Source organism: Zootoca vivipara, chromosome 8 (assembly GCF_965207765.1).
Source record: "Zootoca vivipara chromosome 8, rZooViv2.hap1.1, whole genome shotgun sequence".
Lineage (NCBI taxonomy): Eukaryota > Metazoa > Chordata > Lepidosauria > Squamata > Lacertidae > Zootoca > Zootoca vivipara.
The window spans coordinates 10,759,585-10,782,566 of NC_142591.1; the positions used below are offsets into that span (position 1 = coordinate 10,759,585).

General features: G+C 41.7%; 1 protein-coding gene across 1 annotated transcript in view; it reads right to left on the minus strand.

Annotated features, from left to right (window-relative positions):
• Positions 1-91: 91 nt before the first annotated feature.
• The window catches only part of DAP (death associated protein), a 33,348-nt gene continuing 10,457 nt past the window's right edge, over positions 92-22,982 (minus strand). Inside the window, exons 3-4 of the mRNA XM_035125960.3 lie at positions 2,664-2,706; positions 92-1,724 (exon numbers count right to left, since the gene is read on the minus strand). Of these exons, the coding sequence (XP_034981851.1) occupies positions 1,605-1,724; positions 2,664-2,706 (163 nt within the window). The 3' untranslated portion in view covers positions 92-1,604. The remainder of the gene's footprint in view (positions 1,725-2,663; positions 2,707-22,982) is intronic.

Below are 22,982 nucleotides of genomic sequence, written 5' to 3' on the forward strand. Positions count from 1 at the left end.
CACAGCGGCTGAAGAAACCAAACAGACCCTATTTCTGTTTCGTTTCAAAATCATGGCAGTCGTAAAATAATTACACATTTTTATTAAGCAGTATTTCAATGGGTTTTTATTATTATTATTAAACCTCTCTCCTCTTGCAGTTTTCTCATGTTATTCGTCATTAAAAATAAATGATTCTTCAAAGCCCAAGGGGAGTGCAAATCTTCCATGGTTGCCGGAAGAAAAATTGCAACAATGATTTATTAGCAGCCAAATTTCTGAAGTTATTAAAATGCATTGTAGTCTACAGAATTAAAAAAGAAGAAGAAAAATGGTGTGGTTTCACCATTAAAAAATTAAGTACCTATAAAAATGTAAATGAAATTTGGTACAGTATACAGAACAAAGTGATTCCAAAGTACAAGGTTGTTTGCATGGCCAGGCCTAGCTTTCACCATAATGATTTTTACATCCCCCGCTCCCAAATCTAACAGTGGATATCCTCATAGGCAGCTGGTGGAGATCTCCAGGTGTGCAATGCAACACTCATCTTGTTCCCCAATGAATGTAATGGATCTAACAGATATATATGACAATACACACCACCATCTTGAGACCACTTGCCACACTAGATGAAATAAAAGGACAAGTCATTGTCCACCAGTACTTCACACGATACTGCATTAATATAAAATAGATCTTAAATTGCCACTGTAAGATTATTCAAAGTTTGTATATGGCGGGGTCCTTCCTGGACTGCAGGCGCTTCAGATTGCAGGCGGAGCATTCAAACATGTGATTCATCCAGATCCTACAATTTGAAGCTATCTATTTAGGAATGGCTGTGCTGTCATGTGTAATTCCTGCAGGCTTAAAATCTGTTTCAAGGGCTTGAAACAGTTCCTGTACTTTCTGAGCATGCAGAAAGTGTAGCAATATGCAGACTATCCAATCTTGCAATTTTAATTGGATTCTTGCCTCTTATTGCTCTGTTGTTGCTTGTGTGTGTGTTGGGGGGGGGGATGTAGACTTTTGGGCCAACCAGCTGGCTCATCTTTGGCTAGGCTGCAACATAAATCTCCTAAAGACCCACACTTTGCAAGAGAGAGCTACCCATCTGAGAAATTTCTGGTCCTTTCATATCCTAGACTAAAATAAAAATAATTGCGCTGGCCCTTCCTCAAACATGTTTGAGAAGAAGAAGAAAATAATAAAAATAATTGCAAGGATGCCCTAAAAGTCTTATACATTAAAAACCTCTCATCAGAAGAGGGCAGGCAAAAAAGTAATACACCTCTTCCCCTCCCACCCCAATCTAATGCATTCCAGTAGTGCCAAAATCCAGAAATGAAAAAGTTTAATATAATTATTCAAATATCTAGGTTTTCCCAATCCTGTTACATTTCTATGACCATAATATTTTTTTATTGGCAGTACACAGGAACATGTTTTTTCCCCAGCTGAGCACTGAAGACTCTTCCCACCCCACCCCACCCCTTTTTAACCATTTAAACCATAGGCAATTAAGGCAAAAGCATGAGATACCACTTTCAAAAGATCTGTTAGCACAAATCTCTTAATCATTCCATCCGTAAACACTATGGCTGGATCCTGGGACAGGAGCTTCATTTGCGAGGTTGGTGGATGTGTTGGTTGACATGTTGTGCGGGAGGATGCTTTTCCATAGAGGGATGCGGTTTCTGATGAGCCACCTGGGCTGCAGCTGGAGGGAAGTCCTTATCACCCTGATTAAAAAACAAACACATCAGAATGAAAAGGAAAGGAAAAAGAGAGAACACCTGTCTCATCTGCAAGTTGTGTGTGTGTGTGTGTGTGTGTGTGTGTGTGTGTGTTTGCTCCAGCCTGACATGCCAGAAGTCAGAGATTCTTACAGACCATTTCTTGGGCTATAGAATATGAGCTTGTTGTTCAAATCAGCTTGCAATTTCACAGTATAAACATTTACCTGTTGTTGAAATGACCATGGTGTATACAAACTGCAGCTGACCAGATCAGTTAAAATGAGCTGCTCTACAGGAATCTAGGAAGTTGGCTTAAAATGCAGGTTTTGCACATTTTACTACTTATGAAACAAATGGCTGCATAACTTGGCAAGCTGATGTGTGTGAATTTCCAATATCACAACAAGAGCTTCCCAGTAGCTGTATCACTGCTGCCCACCAAGTGTGGGAAGACGGTGGCGAAGTCTCCCTGTGGCATCCATTTTGTGACTGGTGCCCATAATCTTTCTCTAAATTCAAAATGTACATGCTGGTCCAAAATGGTATGAATAAGGCCATATTCTGCACTATAAAGTGCATAGCAACTAGCCATTTTCTGACACACAAATACACACACACACACACACACACAAATACACACACACACACACACACGAGTTAAATGATGCACTTCATGCAGGAACAATTTGAGTAATTTCTCCATACCTTTTCCTTTTTGGGTTTTGTCTATTAGACTGCGCCTGTGGTCAGGAGCTGTCTTATCTTTTAATCTTTGTGCGGCACTTAATATATTAGGGACTTTATGTGTGAATGATGACATAAATTAAAAATGAGAAGGGGAGAAATCAGATCAAAACCAAAAGGAAGTTGAAATTCACAAGAAACTGGCAAAGCTTCCCTTGATTTTAAAACAGTTGAAAATTAACAAAGATGGAAACTCACCCTTGCAATGACTCCAGAAATGAACACAGTTGGTTTAGGTGGACTGGAAAATTAAAGAGGAATATTTAGCTATATAACTGAACAGTGTTATTTGATACAGCCAGAAGGCAAAAAGCCACAACAGATAATTCCAAAGAATTACTCAAACTTTATAATAATTTAAACGAACACAGCCAGAGACACTCTTGGAAACTAACATTCTCTAGCAATCTCCATGAATTATCTATTCAGCCCATCCTTGCTGTACTACTTAATGTACCAGAGGTGCAAACATGGCTGAGTTTTGAAGATTTATTCTTAGATGTTCCAGATTCAAAATTAAATAACGTAGGGAGAATAAAAATGGAACCCTAAATAAGCAATATGACAAGGCAGCAACAAGTCATTCAGTCTACGTTCTCTGGGGTTCAAGTCATCCTCTCCTTTTCTTTGCTTGGTGCAATGGGAAAATTAGGCAAAAAAACCCACCAAGAGCACATGATTCTACCTCACGTTGGCTCAGCTGGAAAAAAAACAAAGCTGGAAAAAGCAATCTCTGACAACCAACTGGTGCCCTTCTTTGTGGTCATGAATGTGTTTTTGAGTCAGTGGATGCCTCCGCTAATGGAAGAGGACAAGTGACTTTTCCGATTCCCTTTGCTGCCTCAAAAAATCAGCTCCAGAGAGTTGAGGAACCTCCACATCAGAGTGGAAGTTGGCAAGAGGAGCTTGCAGACAGAAGGGCAGATTGACGAATAATAATAATAATAATAATAATAATAATAATAATAATATAAAATTAAAATAAATCACCTGCCCTTCTAATAGTGGAGACATTATTAAATCAAAAGGCCTACCATAAGTGCAAGGTCACCGATTGGATTCCACTCCCTGATATAACTTACTCCCCATGTGTCAGAGCCAGGCTGGGGCCACGACTGATTGGACCTGCATACAGGCCTGGAATATGTGTCTCCAAGCAAGAGTGTCTGAGATGAGTTACTGGAAGTGAAGGCTAGATGACGCTTGCTTGCTCTGTTCAAGATTTGGGGAGGGGGGCACAAGTGACTAGTATTTATACCAGGCCTAGTCTTTCCAGAGCCTTCATATTGCCTTCCAATTATAGGGGCAAATACTGCACATCTGTATTTCCTGAAGAAATCAGAGTCTGATTTCTGGATCAAGACACCGATTCCCCGATTTTATGATATTTACAGCATCCTGACATCAGCAACGCTGCCATCTCTCCACAAATAGCTGCTAAAAATAGAAAGGGATAGAGAAATCCTGACAGCAGTCTCCCCTCCTCCAATCCTCCAGAGAAATGGAAGGGAGGAGGAAACGCTTTCATTTTTTCAATTGCTTTGCATTCTGCTGGTGTTTCACGCATAGTGTAACCTACATTTCTAGTATTTTGTAAGCTATAAATGGCTGCTTTGAGGATATATTTAATCTGATGAAAACCAGTTTGACAGATGTTGTTTTGAAGATACAGCGTACCTTTCTCTCTAGGCTTTCGTAAATAAATTTTTAAAAGGACTGCCTCCTTTAATGTAGGGAATGCTTGTTTTAAACAGATGCATTTAGCAAATATAAATAGATGCAATTTAAAAATAATAATGAAACAAAGAAGTGCCACTATAAAACCTAAACTTTCAGAGAGAATATTCTCATTTTAAAACATATGGGAAGAAATCCAACACCTGCTTATGATGAAATGTTTTAAGCACTCAGTGCTTCTATTAAGAAATACACCTGCTCAACATCAATATCTTCAAGGAGTTCATTTATTCTTAATCTTATAATATGGAATTCTAATATTTCATAATACTAAAGCTTAAACAAGACAGTTATTGACATTGTGGAGAACTCACACAGAAGACTGATTAGTTGAAAAGGCCACTAAATCAGTGAAATGAGATATATGAGGAATACTAAAAAGTGTTTTTGCCTTCATCCTGTAAGATTTGAGGTCTTTAGTTTCATTATTATTCATTATTATTCATTATTATTGTTACAGCACTTCCATCTCACTTTATAAAGTACTCACACACCATTCTGAAGTCTGTTCAAAGTAATTCACATACATCATTGCAATAATCTACAACAACTATACGGTAAAGGTAAAGGTACCCCTGACAATTAAGTCCAGTCACAAACGACTCTGGGGTTGCGGTGCAAATCTTGCTTTAAAAGCTGAGGGAGCCGACGTTTGTCCACTTCCGGAGACAGTTTTTCCGGGTCATGCGGCCAGCATGACTAAGCCGCTTCTGGTGAAACCAGAGCAGCACACGGAAACACCATTTACCTTCCCACCAGAGTGGTACCTATTTATCTACTTGCACTGTGTGCTTTTGAACTGCTAGGTGGGCAGGAGCTGGGACTAAGCAACGGGAGCTGACCCCGTCACAGGGATTCAAACCGCCGACCTTTTGATCGGCAAGCCCTAGGCTCTGTAGTTTAACCCATAGCGCTACCCGCGCCCCCAATTATATGGTAGGCCAGTATTATGTGCTTCTATATTCTCTCTGTATGTGGCATTGTTATTTAGATGTGGAATGGGGTAGTCGGCATGGAGCAAGGCCTGCAACTGAGTCTCTTGTACCTGGTTCAAAATTTCTGCTCTCTCTCGCATTCCTAGGGTATACTCAGCTAGAGATATAATGGTACGAGAGATACTGAGTACTTGCTTAGATATGCCAGTTTCGAGCCATGAAGGTATTTACAGGTCAAAATCAACACTTTCGATCATAAAACCGCCTGCAGGCGGCATAATCTCCCATGCAAATTCCCCATGCAATTTGGAACTCTGGAAAACCAGGACACTAAACTACTCAGGGAGCATCTGCGCAGCTGAACACGATTCAAAGTCTTACTGCAACTGGGAATGCAGTGTTATCAAAGCTCCCAGTCTCAAAGACTGGTGGTTTGGGGTGGGGCAACTGGCATACAAAGGAAGTTGGGGGAAGGGCAGCATGTAATAAATGCCTGAATGGGGGCGGGGGTGTCTGGAAATGTTATGTCCCAAAATAGGCAAGAGTGTGGGTTCCCAGATCTCCAAGGAATTAAGGGAAGAAGGACAAAAATAGTTAATTAATTTGTTTTAAAAATAATATGTGCAAATTATTTAGGAAAATAACCCATTGGTCATACCTTTGTGGAAAACGGATAGTGCATCAAATGAAGCTTTAAGTGTAAAAAATGCTTTAAAAAAGAGTTCAAAAAGCACAGGGGAACTGTGAACTATTTTTTTATATAAAAAATATGGATTTCCCCTGACCTGAGGGAATATAATAAAAACCATCTAGTTGTTTTGATACAGCTGTAAGCAGGCACCAATCCTATAGGGTCCAAAGAGCGACTCTAGCAGGGGGTTTCTCCAGCTTTCTGCTCAACCTTTGTTCTATTGTTTTCAATATATCACCTGATCGATGCGACTTTTCTAACGAGTGGTCCTGAAGTTAAAAACAGGTTTGAAATGCTTTGCTGCCACTTGCTGATAATTTGCTTCTCACAGATCTAATTCTTTGCTAGCAGATCGGCACAGAATCAAAGCATTCCAAAACACTTCACAAGAGGGAAGTTTTTTTGCCTGGCAACCTAATGTGCAAGGCTGAAAATGTGCAAGGTTTTCCACAGGATGGCACTGCTGAGCCTCTGAACTTTGCAGAGAGGCAAACAAGCAAACTTAAAAAGACAAGCTGATCCTTTCTTCATCGTAATGTTAGAACACAGAGTTGCAAATAATGTAATTCTTTGTGATGGGGGGGGGGGGGGAAGGACAACGCACACACGTACATACGTTTAATTCATAAAGATGTCAATTGGAGAGTTCAATGAATCTCCTCCAAGGAGCTCATGGGGATACACACAATATTTCTCATCTTAAATTCACAACAGCCCTGAGAAGTAGGTTGGACCGAAGTCCCGTTTCTAGGTTCAAAGCACAGTTATGGACATAAAGCATAAAAGGACAGCAGAACTACCAATGCCACCGAGCAGAGTTATAAAAGGATTTTTCATGCAAGGTTCCTGACTGCAGGGAGAAGTCTATGTGGGTTTGCCACAACACCCCCCCCCCCAAACATACCACTTTTCAAAAATTTCCAGCTCAATGTGGAAATGCTGGGTTAGGTGGTTAAGGGCAGGGATGCTGGGACAGGGCTGCCAGTTGCAGCCCAATACTCCCTCTACATTTCATGGTGACACATGGTCTTTGAATGAAGGAACAGAGCTTCTGAGACAGGGTGAGTGGGCATTGGAATACAGTGGACCCTCAAGTTACGTTACCTTCGGGTAACGTAACTTTTGGGTTGCAAACGTGGCAAACCCGGAAGTGTATACTTTTGGGTTTTGCTGCGCGTGCATGCGCAAAAGCGCTCTGTGCAGAAGCACTCCGCTTGCATGTGCAGAAACACTATCGCGCCGGGTGCGTGTGCAGAAGCGGCGCCTCATGTGGACTTTTTGGGGTATGTAAGGAGCACCGGAACGAATTAAGTTCGTAGCTGGAGGTTCTACTGTAATTTCTTTTCCCTAGTACAAATCCAACATCCATGCATTATATTGCACAAGCTTTTAAAGGTAAAGGGACCCCTGACCATTAGGTCCAGGTGTGACCGACTCTGGGGTTGCAGCGCTCATCTCGTGTTAATGGCTGAGGGAGCAGGTGTACAGCTTCCGGGTCATGTGGCCAGCATGACAAAGCCGCTTCTGGTGAACCAGAGCAGCACACAGAAACACCGTTTACCTTCCTGCTGTAGCAGTATCTATTTATCTACTTGCACTTTGACGTGCTTTCAAACTGCTAGGTTGGCAGGAGCTGGGACCGAGCAACGGGACCTCACCCCGTTGCGGGGATTCGAACCGCCAACCTTGTGATCGGCAAGCCCTAGGCTCTGTGGTTTAACCCACAGTGCCACCCGCGTCCCTGCACAAGCTTTTATATTCACACAAATAAAGACATGTATCCATACAAAAAGAGTCTCTCAACAATAACTGTTTACCAAACTGATTTAATAAAACTTCTTAGAGCACATAAAGAGTTAAGACTTTATGTGCTTTGCTCTAATTTTTTAAAAAAATCAGTCATATGGAAATAAATAATAATAATAATAATAATAATTTATTTATACCCTGCCCATCTGAGTCATAATGGGTCATTGATCCATTTTTCTCAAGCCCACCTCTCAATTCGGATCGTGCGAGGACAAATCATTCTCTAACCAGACGGAATTTCCAGGTGTCAAATAGCTATGAATTTTCCTTTTGTCCAGGGACCACCAACCACTTTGGGCACATCTCGCATCCTGCGAAAGTGCTACTGGTGCCAGTCACAAAATGGCTATAGTGAGATGTGTGGCATAACACAAAATGGCTGTCTCACTTAAATGAGCAGAAATGACCAAAAATGCTCTGGGCGTCAACTGCCCCAGCAATAGTGGGGAAAGCACCAATATCAACCACAACCACTCACAAAGGGAAACACTTTCTATGTTTCCTTTGTTCAGAATGGATGAATGCGGAATCCTGGCATCAAATGAATTGTGGGTGTGGCTTTGGGGTGGGGGATCAACGTAGGATAAACTGAGCAAACAGGATCTGAGCAGGAAAACCTAGCAGTCTCTGATGAATTGTAGATTTCCTGCATGATGGAAAAGATAGTGGTAAACTGGCATCCATGGGTGCCATGTTGGAAATCTCTTCTTTAGTCCCTCCTGTACTCCCATCACCACAGTCCATCACCATCCAATCATTGATCCTTGTCCTGGGTCAGTGGAGGGCAAAAGGGAGTGTGAGTGGTGGAGGATGTCCTTTACTGACTTTTCCAGCAAGATTACTGCAATACATGGGGCTGCCCTTGAAGACCGCTCAAAAGCCTCAAGTAGTGTAGAACCTGTCTTTTAGAATACAAGCTGGTTCTACAAAGTGGGGCCCAATTTTGAAAGAACTACACTGACTTCCCATTTGCTTCCAAGCCTAATTTAAGGTGCTGCTACTTTTGTTTATTTGGTCTCTATTTGCACGGAGTTCAAGACTTAGAAAGAACAAATATGCTGAGCTACCTCTGAGAACCTGTTTCTGAGGACCATGTTATGTTTTAAAGTATTTTCAGATATGTGAGAAACTAGTGAGTATATGCCTACTCTTAAAAAATAATAAGATAATTTTTCAATGTTCAAGAGAAGCAAAATATGTTGGAGGCAAGGCCCCCGAGCTTCTGATAACTGCGGATTGATTCCACTTGCTTCTGGCTTTAAGTGATACAGACTACACAAATGCCCAAATCATGCTGAAGCCTCCAAGAAGTTCTTCCTCTGTTCCAGCTCCCTCTCATTCATGATTTTATCTGCACAAGCAGAAGGAAGCAAATGGCCTCATAAGAATTGAGCTGTTCTGTGGGCAACGGCTGAAAGAAAACAGCAGGAGTGAGAAAAATGTTTACAATTCCATGTCCCAAAGGGCCACTGTTTTTTGTTTGCTTTAAGTCACGTTAACTACCAGACCGCAATCCATCGCTGGGGCAGTGCTTCTAAGCAGACAGGCTCAGGCACTAGCTCTTAAACACAGTAATTCATTTCTGCCAGATCAAAAGATTTGTGTTTACAAGGCATTTGTGAGGCACTATCTAAAGCTGTGGGCTATCTCTCCTTTGCAAGAGGGTATATTTATGAGGCATGTTAAGTTTCTTGATCGCAACTATGTACCTACTGGTAATGCCCCCTATTAATATTATGCTAGCTATGTGTGTGCTTTGTAGGTATTGAATTTTTTCTTCCACGCAGTTATTTTGCCAGTGTACAACTTCCCCCTATCCATGATTATTTACAACAATGGCTTTTCACATGCATGCAATTTTCCTCTGTGAAGAAGACAGGACTTTTGTATCAGGATGTACTGTAAGTCTTTCATCTGCTCCAGAACTTACAGAAGGTATAAGGGCAATATTAACCCCGAGGATGTACCTAACCAGATACAATCATTTAATGGGGAGGCAGGGATAAAGGTACTGCTTTAATTTTCAAATGAGGCATTACCTGCAAATCAAGGGCACTGTCAGGGCCAGACTATGGGTGGCTACACCCGAATCTAGGCTCTGCCTCTCAAGATCCCTAAAGTCAGTCAGTGAAAGTAGAAAAAGCTGTGGTCTCTCAATTGCTACAAGCAGCTGGTATTGTTCCACAAACCAGATAAAAGAAGAATGCCATGCCCCTAATATCTATTTAATAAACAGCCAATTTGGGGGGTTCTTGCTGTCTCCCACTTACAGTGTTTGTTGCTGAACACACCTGTATTTCTACTGTACCTGAAGATGGCTTCAAGGACACAGGGTCCACATTAGCTCAGGCTACAATTTTCAGGTCCCCGATTAAACCAACAGAGTCCCCTTTCAGGCACCATGTTGCTTGCAGGAATATTCTCCATTCAATACCAACACTGGAACCTTTTGACAGCAAACATTCATTCCCCTTCTAAACACCAAGACACACTAAACCAAAACCTACCCATGCAAGTATTTGTATGCCTCAGCTCTCCTGGGTGATGAAAGAAACAGAAAACAGACTCTTCCGCATCTACCTATAGCAACATGAGGTAAAGGCTGTGAAGATTTATCTAAGGTAGCCTCGTAGAATGAAAGCCTTACCCTGAGAAGATACTCTCTTCACTAACCAAGATACATCCCACATATAAACCATTTACAGATTTACACACATACGGCATCGACAGTGGATTATTTCATGTCACCAGAAGTGAGCAAGTTGTCACACTGTGCATCAAAGCTATTGTTGTACAAGACACCAGCTCAGAAACCACACTGCAGATACACACCATTTGCCCTCATCCATAATCATCAGTTTTCCATTATGCATGTAGCCACTGAATAGAACAACAGTCATGAACATGCCCCCTCAAGAGTAATCTTCAAGAACAACTGGGGGGGGGGACACATCACTTTTATCACACCCTGATGAATGGGGATGATACACCCAGCAGCTGCAAGTTAGCTTGTGGGCATCATTGTGCCCTGTGATCCACTGAGCCACCTCCATTACGAAATGAAAGGGAATAATTCATTTTTTTTGAATGAAAAGGGAAAGGAAGAATGTATCATATGGTCCAGCCTTTCTGGGACTGCACTTTGTTCTCTCAAGCTAATGAAAAAACTACCCTTGCAAAAAAGGGCATGAGTACATGCTAAGTTTTCTGTGTGAGCAAGGAAAGCCCCCCCCCAATTATCTTTCTATACATGAGGACATAATGAAACATGTACATCACTTGCATTCCTAAATGGTAGTCTTCAGGAATGGTGGCATTCTTTTGCTGCAGATTTGCTCCATCCAGGGTGGATAAAAATCAATAATTTAATTTTTTTTAAAAAATATTAAAAAATCTGATTTTTAAAATTTCAAATCGATTTTTTTTTTTAAAAATCTGATTTTTGAAATAAAATGCTTTTGGAGGAAAAAATATTTCTAAAGATAGCTTTCTATTTAAGTTACATTATATTCCAAAGGCTATTCCTCAGGAAATAAGGATCTGTTTTAAGTTTTACATGTTGCAGCCCAATACTCAGTCTAAGGTTTTTTTTTTAAAAAAAACCCCGTTTAAACCACATCAGTTAACAAACATAGATACATATGCTATAATGTTATTATTTTAGTTAAATAAATTGTTTAAATTGTTATTAAGGAAATGATTACAGTATTTCTCTCCTTCCAATAAAGTACAGCAGAAACGTTGTCCAAATATAAACAGTTAACTTGTTAAAACTCACACTAATTTCCAAATCAGTAATTTTTGATATAACTGTAAAAACTACTCTGAAAATTTATTATTCCAAAAATGAAACCTTCATCTGGTTGTAAATATTAAGATTATACCAGCAAGAATGAATCTTTCTGTAAAAAAAAGAGAGATTGAAATCAAGTCTTACTGACTAGTGATTGAAATAGATTTGATTTAAATCAAATCCATCCTGGCTCTATCTACATTTTACACCTTTTAATTAGGCTAGTAAAGAGATGAAATTGTGAAGGACCAAAGAAGTGCTTTCTTCTTCTAGGCATTGTGCCATTTGATGACCTTTCTCCATTTTTCACCCTTTAAACAGTTTCCCTCTAATCTCAAACCAGATTTAATCTATACTGCATTTCTGCACCAACCCCTTTTGCTTCTGTACCCAATATGACAAGCGTACATGTACACGACTATAACCAAAAGCAATACACACACAAACACAAAAACCTGGTGCCCCTTCCCAGATGTTTTGGACTACATGAGCCCCTGCCAACACAACTATGATGACTGCCATTGATTGTAGTCCAAAAGCAGCTGGAATTCCATTGCCTGGAGAAGCCACACTAGAACACGGGAAAAGCTTCTGGAGCTAAACAAAGGCCAACCTAGTCCAGCAACCAACCAGATGACTCCAGGAAGGTCACAAGCAAGGCAATACTCCAGCACCTGATATCATTTAGAAGCACACCAGTGAGATTATATCAGTGGTGGCCAAACTTGGCCCTCCAGCTGTTTTGGGACTACAATTCCCATCATCCCTGACCACTGGTCCTATTAGCTAAGGATGATGTGAGTTGTAGTCCCAAAACAGCTGGAGGGCTGAGTTTGGCCACCACTGGATTACATCCAAAACATTACAGAATTACCTAGTTAAAATAATGAAGCGCGGAAAATGGATTTCAGTTTTTAGACCGAAGACAGAAGTCTTTGGGGCGGGGGGAAGAGTACGCTGGTCTTAATTTCATTCACAGAGTGGGGGTGGGAGGAAATCAGACAAGCCATCTGCCACATTACGCAGATTACATGAAGATTAGTGTTGCTCAAAAACACACACTTTCAGCTCCTGTTTCCAAAGCAGCATGCCGTTTGGCATTACATAAATGGCTGACAACAGCAATAATCTGTGCAGAGAGCCATCCAACCAGCGGAGTGGCATCTTAGCTTAACGTCTTACTGCCACCAAGTTATGTAAATGTGCCCATTATTTTAATTCTAGAATGTGTCCGAGCAAAGCAAGCATGCAGCGCTCCTACTTACTCAATGCACTCCAGTGGGCTCTGTTAGCACGAATGGAATATGGGGGTGGGGTGGGAAGGAGAATGACTGTTAATACCTTGCCTCCATGCTTTGGAACAATGTTTAAGGGCACACACCAGTAAAAAGTAAAGGACCCCTGGATGGTTAAGTCCAGTCAAAGGCGACTATGAGGTTGCAGCGCTCATCTCGCTTTCAGTCTGAGGGAGCCGACGTTTGTCCACAGACAGCTTTCTGGGTCATGTAGCCAGCATGATTAAACCGCTTCTGGCGCAACGGAACACCATGATGGAAACCAGAGTGCACAGAAACACCATTTACTTTCCTGCCACAGCGGAACCTATTTATCTACTTGCACTGGTGTGCCTTCAAACTTTCGAGAGCCAGTGTGGTGTAGTGGTTAAGAGCGGTAGACTCCTAATCTGGGGAACCGGGTTCGCGTCTCTGCTCCTCCACATGCAGCTGCTGGGTGACCTTGGGCTAGTCACACTTCTCTGAAGTCTCTCAGCCCCACCTACCTCATAGGGTGTCTAAAGTGGGGAGGAAGGGAAAGGAGATTGTTAGCCGCTTTGAGACTCCTACGGGTACTGATAAAGTGGGCTATCAATTCCAAACTCTTCTTCTTCTACTTAGTTTGGCAGAAGCTGGGACAGAGCAACGGGAGATCACCCCATCACGGGGATTTGAACAGCCGACCTTCTGATCAGCGAGCCCAAGAGGCTCAGTGGTTTAGACCACAGCACCACCCACGTCCAGTAAACACCCCTTTTCGTGGAATTAATCAACCTGCCACCCTGAGATCTGCACATGAAGGGTGGTATACAAATTTAATAATATAAATAAAATAAAATATTGATCCTTTCTGGTTGTTTTTGTTTAGTCGTTTAGTCGTGTCTGACTCTTCGTGACCCCATGGACCATACTAGCCATACTGGTTACCTTGTTGTTGTTGTTTAGTCGTTTAGTCGTGTCCGACTCTTCGTGACCCCATGGACCATAGCACGCCAGGCACTCCTGTCTTGCACTGCCTCCCGCAGTTTGGTCAAACTCATGTTCGTAGCTTCGAGAACACTGTCCAACCATCTCGTCCTCTGTCGTCCTCTTCTCCTAGTGCCCTCCATCTTTCCCAACATCAAGGTCTTTTCCAAGGATTCTTCTCTTCTCATGAGGTGGCCAAAGTATTGGAGCCTCAGCTTCACGATCTGTCCTTCCAGTGAGCACTCAGGGCTGATTTCCTTAAGAATGGATAGGTTTGATCTCTTGCAGTCCATGGGACTCTCAAGAGTCTCCTCCAGCACCATAATTCAAAAGCATCAATTCTTCGGCGATCAGCCTTCTTGATGGTCCAGCTCTCACTTCCATACATCACCAGTGGGAAAACCATAGCTTTAACTATACAGACCTTTGTCGGCAAGGTGATGTCTCTGCTTTTTAAGATGCTGTCTAGGTTTGTCATTGCTTTTCTCCCAAGAAGCAGGCGTCTTTTAATTTCGTGACTGCTGTCACCATCTGCAGTGATCAAGGAGCCCAAGAAAGTAAAATCTCTCACTGCCTCCATTTCTTCCCCTTCTATTTGCCAGGAGGTGATGGGACCAGTGGCCATGATCTTGGTTTTTTTGATGTTGAGCTTCAGACCATATTTTGCGCTCTCCTCTTTCACCCTCATTAAAAGGTTCTTTAATTCCTCCTCACTTTCTGCCATCAAGGTTGTGTCATCTGCATATCTGAGGTTGTTGATATTTCTTCCGGCAATCTTAATTCCGGCTTGGGATTCATCTAGTCCAGCCTTTCGCATGATGAATTCTGCATATAAGTTAAATAAGCATACTTATTTCGTACTCCTTTCCCAATTTTGAACCAATCAGTTGTTCCATATCCAGTTCTAACTGTAGCTTCTTGTCCCACATAGAGATTTCTCAGGAGACAGATGAGGTGATCAGGCACTCCCATTTCTTTAAGAACTTGCCATAGTTTGCTGTGGTTGACACAGTCAAAGGCTTTTGCATAGTCAATGAAGCAGAAGTAGACGTTTTTCTGGAACTCTCTAGCTTTCTCCATAATCCAGCGCATGTTTGCTATTTGGTCTCTGGTTCCTCTGCCCCTTCGAAATCCAGCTTGCACTTCTGGGAGTTCTCGGTCCACATACTGCCTAAGCCTGCCTTGTAGAATTTTAAGCATAACCTTGCTAGCGTGTGAAATGAGCGCAATTGTGCGGTAGTTGGAGCATTCTTTGGCACTGCCCTTCTTTGGAATTGGGATGTAGACTGATCTTCTCCAATCCTCTGGCCATTGCTGAGTTTTCCAAACTTGCTGGCATATTGGGTGTAGCACCTTAACAGCATCATCTTTTAAAATTTTAAATAGTTCAACTGGAATATCATCACTTCCACTGGCCTTGTTATTAGCAATGCTTTCTAAGGCCCATTTGACTTCACTCTCCAAGATGTCTGGCTCAAGGTCGGCAACCACACTACCTGAGGTGTATGAGACCTCCATATCTTTCTGGTATAATTCCTCTGTGTATTCTTGCCACCTCTTCTTGATGTCTTCTGCCTCTGTTAGGTCCTTACCACTTTTGTCCTTTATTATGGTAATCTTTGTACGAAATGTTCCTTTCATATCTCCAATTTTCTTGAACAGATCTCTGGTTTTCCCCATTCTATTGTTTTCCTCTATTTCTTTGCATTGCTCATTTAAGAAGACCCTCTTGTCTCTCCTTGCTATTTTTTGGAAATCTGCATTCAGTTTCCTGTATCTTTCCCTATCTCCCTTGCATTTTGCTTGCCTCCTCTCCTCCGCTATTTGTAAGGCCTCGTTGGACAGCCATTTTGCTTTCTTGCATTTCCTTTTCCTTGGGATGGTTTTCGTTGCTGCCTCCTGTATAATGTTACGAGCCTCCATCCATAGTTCTTCCGGCATTCTGTCCACCAAATCTAAATCCTTAAACCTGTTCCTCACTTCCACTGTGTATTCATAAGGGATTTGATTTAGATTGTATCTTACTGGCCCAGTGGTTTTTCCTACTTTCTTCAGTTTAAGCTGGAATTTTGCTATAAGAAGCTGATGATCTGAGTTACAGTCAGCTCCAGGTCTTGTTTTTGCTGACCGTATAGAGCTTCTCCATCTTTGGCTGCAGAGAATATAATCAATCTGATTTCGATGCTGCCCATTTGGTGATATCCATGTGTAGAGTCGTCTCTTGTGTTGTTGGAAAAGAGTGTTTGTGATGACCAGCTTGTTCTCTTGACAGAACTCTATTAGCCTTTGCCCTGCTTCATTTTGAACTCCAACTTCATTTTGAACTCCAAGGCCAAACTTGCCAGTTGTTCCTTTTATCTCTTGGTCCCCTACTTTAGCATTCCAATCCCCTGTAATGAGAAGAACATCCTTCTTTGGTGTCATTTCTAGAAGGTGTTGTAAGTCTTCATAGAACTGGTCAATTTCACTTTCTTCAGCACCGGTAGTTGGTGCATAAACTTGGATTACTGTGATGTTAAAAGGTCTGCCTTGGATTCGTATCGAGATCATTCTGTCATTTTTGAGATTGCATCCCATTACAGCTTTTGCCACTCTTTTGTTGACTATGAGGGCCACTCCATTTCTTTTACAGGATTCTTGCCCACAGTAGTAGATATGATAGTCACCCGAACTGAATTCACCCATTCCCTTCCATTTTAGTTCACTGATGCCCAGGATGTCAATATTTATTCTTGCCATCTCATTTTTGACCACATCCAGCTTACCTCTATCCATGGTTCTTACATTCCAGGTTCCTATGCAATATTTTTCTTTACAGCATCGGACTTTCCTTTCGCTTCCAGGCATATCCGCAACTGAGCGTCCTTTCGGCTTTGGCCCAACCGCTTCATCAGCTCTGAATCTACTTGTACTTGTCCTCCGCTCTTCCTCAGTAGCATGTTGGACGCCTTCCGACCTGAGGGGCTCATCTTCCAGCTTCATAACTTTTATATGCCTGTTGTCTTTGTCCATAGAGTTTTCTTGGCAGGGATACTGGAGTGGCTTGCCAGTTCCTTCTCCAGGTGGATCACGTTTGGTCAAAACATAACTTCTCTAAGTTATTTAAGCCCCTTCGCCACGACAAGGCAGTGATCCATGAAGGATACCTTACATACTAACTATATGGTTACCTTACATACTAACTATTGTTGAGTCCTCTTATAATCAAACATCACTTCAATTGTATGCAGTGAAAGAGTGGAGGAAACCCATTAGTAAATCACAACTGTTGGTATAAAACAGGCACCCCCAAACTTCGGCCCTCCAGATGTTTTGAATCAGGTGCAAGGTGTGCAGAACACGTATTTTGCCTGGTTCAATCCCTGACATCTCCAAGCAGGACTGGGGGGGGGGGGGCTTCTGCCTTGGAGAGGAGAGCACTGCAAAACAGTGCAAATAATGGGGCAATGGGCTGACTTGGTTTGAGTCCACTTACTTGCCTTGTAGGAGGCAGATTTCTCATTTCTGTGCCAGTATCCACCACCGCCGTCACCCCAACAATATGCAAGCGAAAGCCCAGGAAGATGACCGACTGCAAATTGGCAGTGGCAGCCAGGCAATTGTCTACCTAGCCAGGACTTAATCCAGGTTGATGCCTGAAATCCTATTCTTATTAGCAGCAATTATATTTTTTCATTTCAAAGCCAATATCACTGCGCTACCCTGTCAGTTTTCATCTTATCCCGGACAGAACCTCAGAGCATTCCATGACTGTGAAAGAGGCAATTTTAATTATGTTGGTTTGGAAGATAACAATACCTTACAGAGCTGACCCCTACTTATCTGGGCTTGAACCAATTCTTTTGAACTTCTGCTTTGATCAAAGGAAGAAACCTCACTGCCCTTTTAAGGTTCATTGATGGAAGTCTCATATCACCAGAACTTTAGATGAAATTCCAACAGCGCTATAATGTTTTTTTTTTAATCTAGCAGTGCAAGTCTTACAAACTTTTGCAGGGTGCCCTGGCAAATCATTTTAAGGAAGTGCCTGCTTTCAGTCTTCAATATTATCAAGCTTCTGGTTTGCAGTCTTAAGGGAAAATCCGCTTCTTAAGTTATCTGGCAAAACCTTTGTCCCATGAACCTCTGTGCTTTGATGTGCTGGTATGCTACTCACTAGGACAACATTTTAATTCTTACATGTAAGGGTCATTTAAACTTGTGAGACCCATTTGCATTCTGAAGTGCCATACAGGCGTAATCACAGTTACCATTAAAGTTGGCATTGATGCTATCTGAACAGCATAAGCACAGTAAGGTGTGACAGCAGAAATTCGCATCCCAAAACAAGAGAGGCACTCAATTTTGCAGGTAAGCAATCACCAGTGTTTCATTTGCATCAGCAATTAAAGCTTCTTCCCCCAGCACCTCCCTGCCCCCCTTTAAAAGGATTATACAAAACTAATGCCTCCTCTTCCAGTTGAGCAGCCATAATTTTTCTCAACACTGTACATTCAAAGCACAATATTTCAGGTTTAATTTAAATGCTGAATCACACCTGACCTAATAGCTTATACAGAGTGATGGAATTACATTCGTCTGTTGCCCGTTATCACTGTAACTCAAGTATTCAAAGAGGTAAAACAGCAATTAATTAATATACTGATGGGGAAATGCAAAGCATGCACATTTCACAGGATATATTGATTTTAGATGAGAAGCGATTATCTAGCTTGAAAACATTTATCAGGTTCCCTTTAAATTAAGAAACTGAACGAAACAATCTCATAGTTTGGGTTTGTGGAGTATTCAGAGATTGCTGGAAGTTTACAGCTGTGTATGGACAACACATTGAAGAACTCTTAAATCCAGCCATCATTCCTTCTACCACTTCCAAATCTTCATTCAGGTATGTTTCAGAAGACAACGTGCAAAAGGTAAGTAAAACATACAGAAAATAAGAAGTGAAGGCAATTTTGTTTAATATGCTAGAAAGTCATAAGTGGTGATCAACCTAACTACAAAAATAATACAAAGCTGAAAACTCCAGTCTAGGAGAGCTCAGTTACTCAGCTGATTGGTGGCTTCTTCACAGACCTTCAGACTAAAACCTTTTCACTCTATAGAACATTCACAGACCATTCTGGTAGAATATAAAGCCAGTAGATTAAACTGGAACCACTGAGTAATGGCATTTGCTACTACTTTGGCAAATCCATGCCCAAACCACTCCATGTGACTTCACCTGCATCTTTCCTAAACATCACATAAAACCCTAACTCCTTCCCCTTCCCCCTTTTCTATGTTTCTCTCAAATAGATCGTAAATTGTTTAGAAAAGGATTGTGTAATTTCTGAATAGCATACTGTTAGTACCCCCCCAAAGGGTAGCATATTTTAAATGAAAACAATGAATAGTGGTACCTCGACAACCGAACGATTCGACTTCCGAAGTCGACAACCCCGGAAGTCTTTTCGCACCACACGCATGCTCTACGCCTGCGCAAAGCGGCGCACACAGTCGGTGCATGGCAGAAGTGTGAAATCGCGCTTCACGCATGCGCAGAAGCGGCGCTTCAACAACCGAAGACTTAGACTTACGAAGATGGCCGCAGAACGGATCGTCTTCGTAAGTCGAGGCACCACTGTATGAAACTTTCATTTTAATCCAGTTCTGCAAGAGAACATTACAAAAACGGGAGCGCAAAGTTCTTTTCCCAGAGCAAACAACGCTGAGTGCAGAACTTAGCAGCTATAGATCAGAGCCTTACCAAACAAATATCTTGGTAACAGAGTATGTGCAAGTCAAGCAATACAATGTCAACTGAATACGCCCCCCTTCACCTTGTGGGGTCAAGTAAAGCTGCACTGGAGACCAGAAGGAGTTTTCATTTTGGAGCCTTTCAGACAGCTGGCGATATGGTAGATATAAGAAAGAGCATGCAAACCAAAACAGTGGTCTGCAAGACTGTGAAGTTCTGAACTTGCTTGCTTAATTGAATGGCCGCGGGTATCCCAAGTAGCAGAGCAATTTTACTGACCCAACAGCATACCAAAAGTGAGTGATGTTTTGTGTATGTGTGTGTTTCAAAAGGAGCATGAGTCAAGAGGGCACGAGATCACACACTTAAGGGATTGTCTCATTAAAGGAGGCTTCACAGGCAGCACAATCTGTTTTTTCTCACTGTGCAAGAAATATAAGAAAAAGATACTACCCTGGGTGCAAAACATATACTGGGTAGCTGCACTCAACCAAGCACAGTTCCCAGAATTCAGATTCTACATGGAACTGTTACACGGACAAGTTCACCAACTAAATGTCACTTTGGCCTGGTTTTCAGAAAAAAAAACCGCAGATGACATGGGAAACCTTTTTCGACTATGCCACTTCAGACTGCAGCTGGGGAATGCCGTAATTAAATGCTCATTCATAGGAAAAAAATCTCTCCGTGCAGAAAACTGGATGCCAGGGCCTCCTCCTCAACATGCAAAATAGGGGTTTTTAATTTTTTTATTTTGTATGGGGGCTCGTTCAATCATGCGACTCCCCACTGGCAATCTGAAGTGATATACAATCAAGTAACAGGTTTATCAATGCATCTGTTATTTGTGAGAACTAGGCATTTGTATAAAACATAATCATATTGACTAAGCACAATGTGGTAAAGACGCCATGCTATTACAGTGAAGCAGAACAGACAAGCTTGCTTTAGCAACAGCAAAAACATGCACTTTTAAATGTATGATTGAGTGCAGATATGATTTCATATCAGGTTTTCAAAGCATAGCCTGCATATCTTATTGTCAAGCTTCAACAATGTAAGGTTAGGGTACCAGAGCCTACTTTTAATCAAGAATGCCTTGAAAACCTGCTGAAGCGCAGGACATCAAATAAAAAGCTTTGAGGGCAAAGCTCAAGGTGGCATTTAGAAAGAGAAAAAGAGGAGTATCCTGACTCATTTCAGTATCAGTATAAACTATTCAAGAGGTAAAAAGGACTTGAATTTGACCCAGAAGAAATATTTACTCCGGTTAAAAACCCTTTTTTGCCCCATCCACTGGAAGCAAAATCAAAAGTCAGGGGCAAATATCTCCCTTTGGAAACATCTGCATATCCAATATGGTGGTGGAAGCCTGTAATTTAGGAGCGATGGGCAGAAGCATGGTGCAGTGGTGTCCTTCAGTAGCACTCACAATATGGACTGGGTGACAAATCTGAAAAATGCACTGAGCTTCAAAGCTCCCTGCCACTAAAGGTAACTGTGGAGAGGTTATTCTGAAAGTTACCAACAAACAGATCAAGAGAACAACTTGTTCTACATCCCCTTTAGTTGCTGGGAGCATTTTGTTCACCTTGAATATTTGTACTACTTATCAACCTGCCTTGGGGCAGAAGGACAGGGGGAGCGAGAGAGAGAGAACAGGTGTGTTTGCAAGAGTTAGAATTTAATTTCTGCCACACAATCCCTCAACAGTAACATTTTCAGATCTAGACCTTGCCTTGAACGGCAAGTTCCAAGATGGACACCACTTTTCATTTTTTAATACGTCTGTTTTTATACCCCCTCACTTTCCCCTCTTTTTTCCAAACCAAATTAAAAACAAAACGATGCCACTAGTGAAAGCAGTCGACTTGTGGGTCATGACCCAACCACGCTTAAGATCAATGTTGTAAGCTGCAGCTTACAAAAGCTGCAGCTTTTGTGTGTGTGTTCTAATACAAACCTAAGTCACACTGTGGTACATGGGGTCAAAGGCCTTGATACGGACGAAAGAACATGCCTAGAAACTCTCCCCGTGACCGGAACCCTGATTAAACAAGACTGTCAACTGCAGCGAGCTTCCTTTGTGCATTCAAAAGTGTTTTCTAGATGCACAGGAGTAAACATGGTTAGGAACCCTTCTAAAGACCTGTGTACTAATCTCACGGAGGTCTAAAGGACAACTTGCACAGCACACTCACTGTGGGTGTCGCTTCCATGCCAGCTCCTGTCCTGTCCTCATTTACAATGTCACATGTCTGGGCAAACACCTGAACAGAGCCAAGGAGCTTCCCACCAACGTAAACACTAACAAATTTATTCCTGAATAAGCTTTCATGGATCAGACTCCACTTTCTCAGTTCCATAACAGTAGCTGAGCCAATGGTTATAGAAGACTCATTTCAATAAAGTGAAGCAAATAAACTATGGAATTTTCAAACACCGCAGCCTGAATTGATCTCAGAGTTGAGCGTTCCCCCTTTGCCAATCTTTCGTCATATTTATCTTTTTGTTTGTGTAAACTAGCAAGCCTACTGGTTCCGTGCCTCAAAACGATCATAGTCCTCATCCTAGCCAATTATCTAAAGCTGGTTTTGACTTTGAAATCTAGAAGATAAACTATAGCAGCAATAAATGCACAAGCAAGAACCACAGTTTTGGGTAATAGCACCACTGAGGAAGCTCCCTTTCTAGCTCAGATCAAATAAATGCAAACAATCTTGTTTGTGAAAGAAAGAAAGAAAGAAAGAAAGAAAGAAAGAAAGAAAGAAAGAAAGAAAGAAAGAAAGAAAATGCCTTTGAGGTCACCCCTATTTCTTTGCTGCCTATATTTCTTGGGGCGCACAAGCAGAGGCTAATAAAGGCTTTAATAATTAAACAAAAATGCTGCCTGATTGTCCTTCAAGTGTATCTGTTGCATTAACGTTCCATATTTTGACAGACAAGTCGGCATGTAATTCTACGCCTGCCTCACACAAGCAACTCCAGAGGCCCAATTCAACAGTTATGATCATTTCAGTCTAAATAGCTCAGAATATTCCACCCCCCCATGTCACCACTTGTGACAACAAATGATCTTGCAAAATGATCTATTGTCCTCTCAGGAATTCCTAATCTAAGGTTTTAATTAAAGTTCTTCATCTTAATAAATATGACACGGCCAAGCGACAGCCAACGTACATATGACTGCCAATCAAAACCAGGATCTGGCGCTGAATGAATAAACGAAGCGGGAAGAAGCGAGGCAACTGCACAAAACCAGCTCTTAAAATAATAGCATAAATGTTTCATTTTTAAAAATCAGAAACACGGAGGCTGAAAACCTGTAATATGTATTTGGCGATTTTATATACTGGGCCAAGTTCAAAGTCAATAAACAAACTAAGATGGGACTCCGTTATGAGTTTCTCAATCACGCTAACTTACATTCAGGATTTATTCGCTCACCATTTGTTAAGTTCAACACAATTCTTCTGCCATCCACAGGCACAATTAAGTGTGCAGAGTGAGCATGCAGCAGAGGAGTGCAATAAACACTATCTGCCTTGTCCCTATGATCAAATGTTCACCAC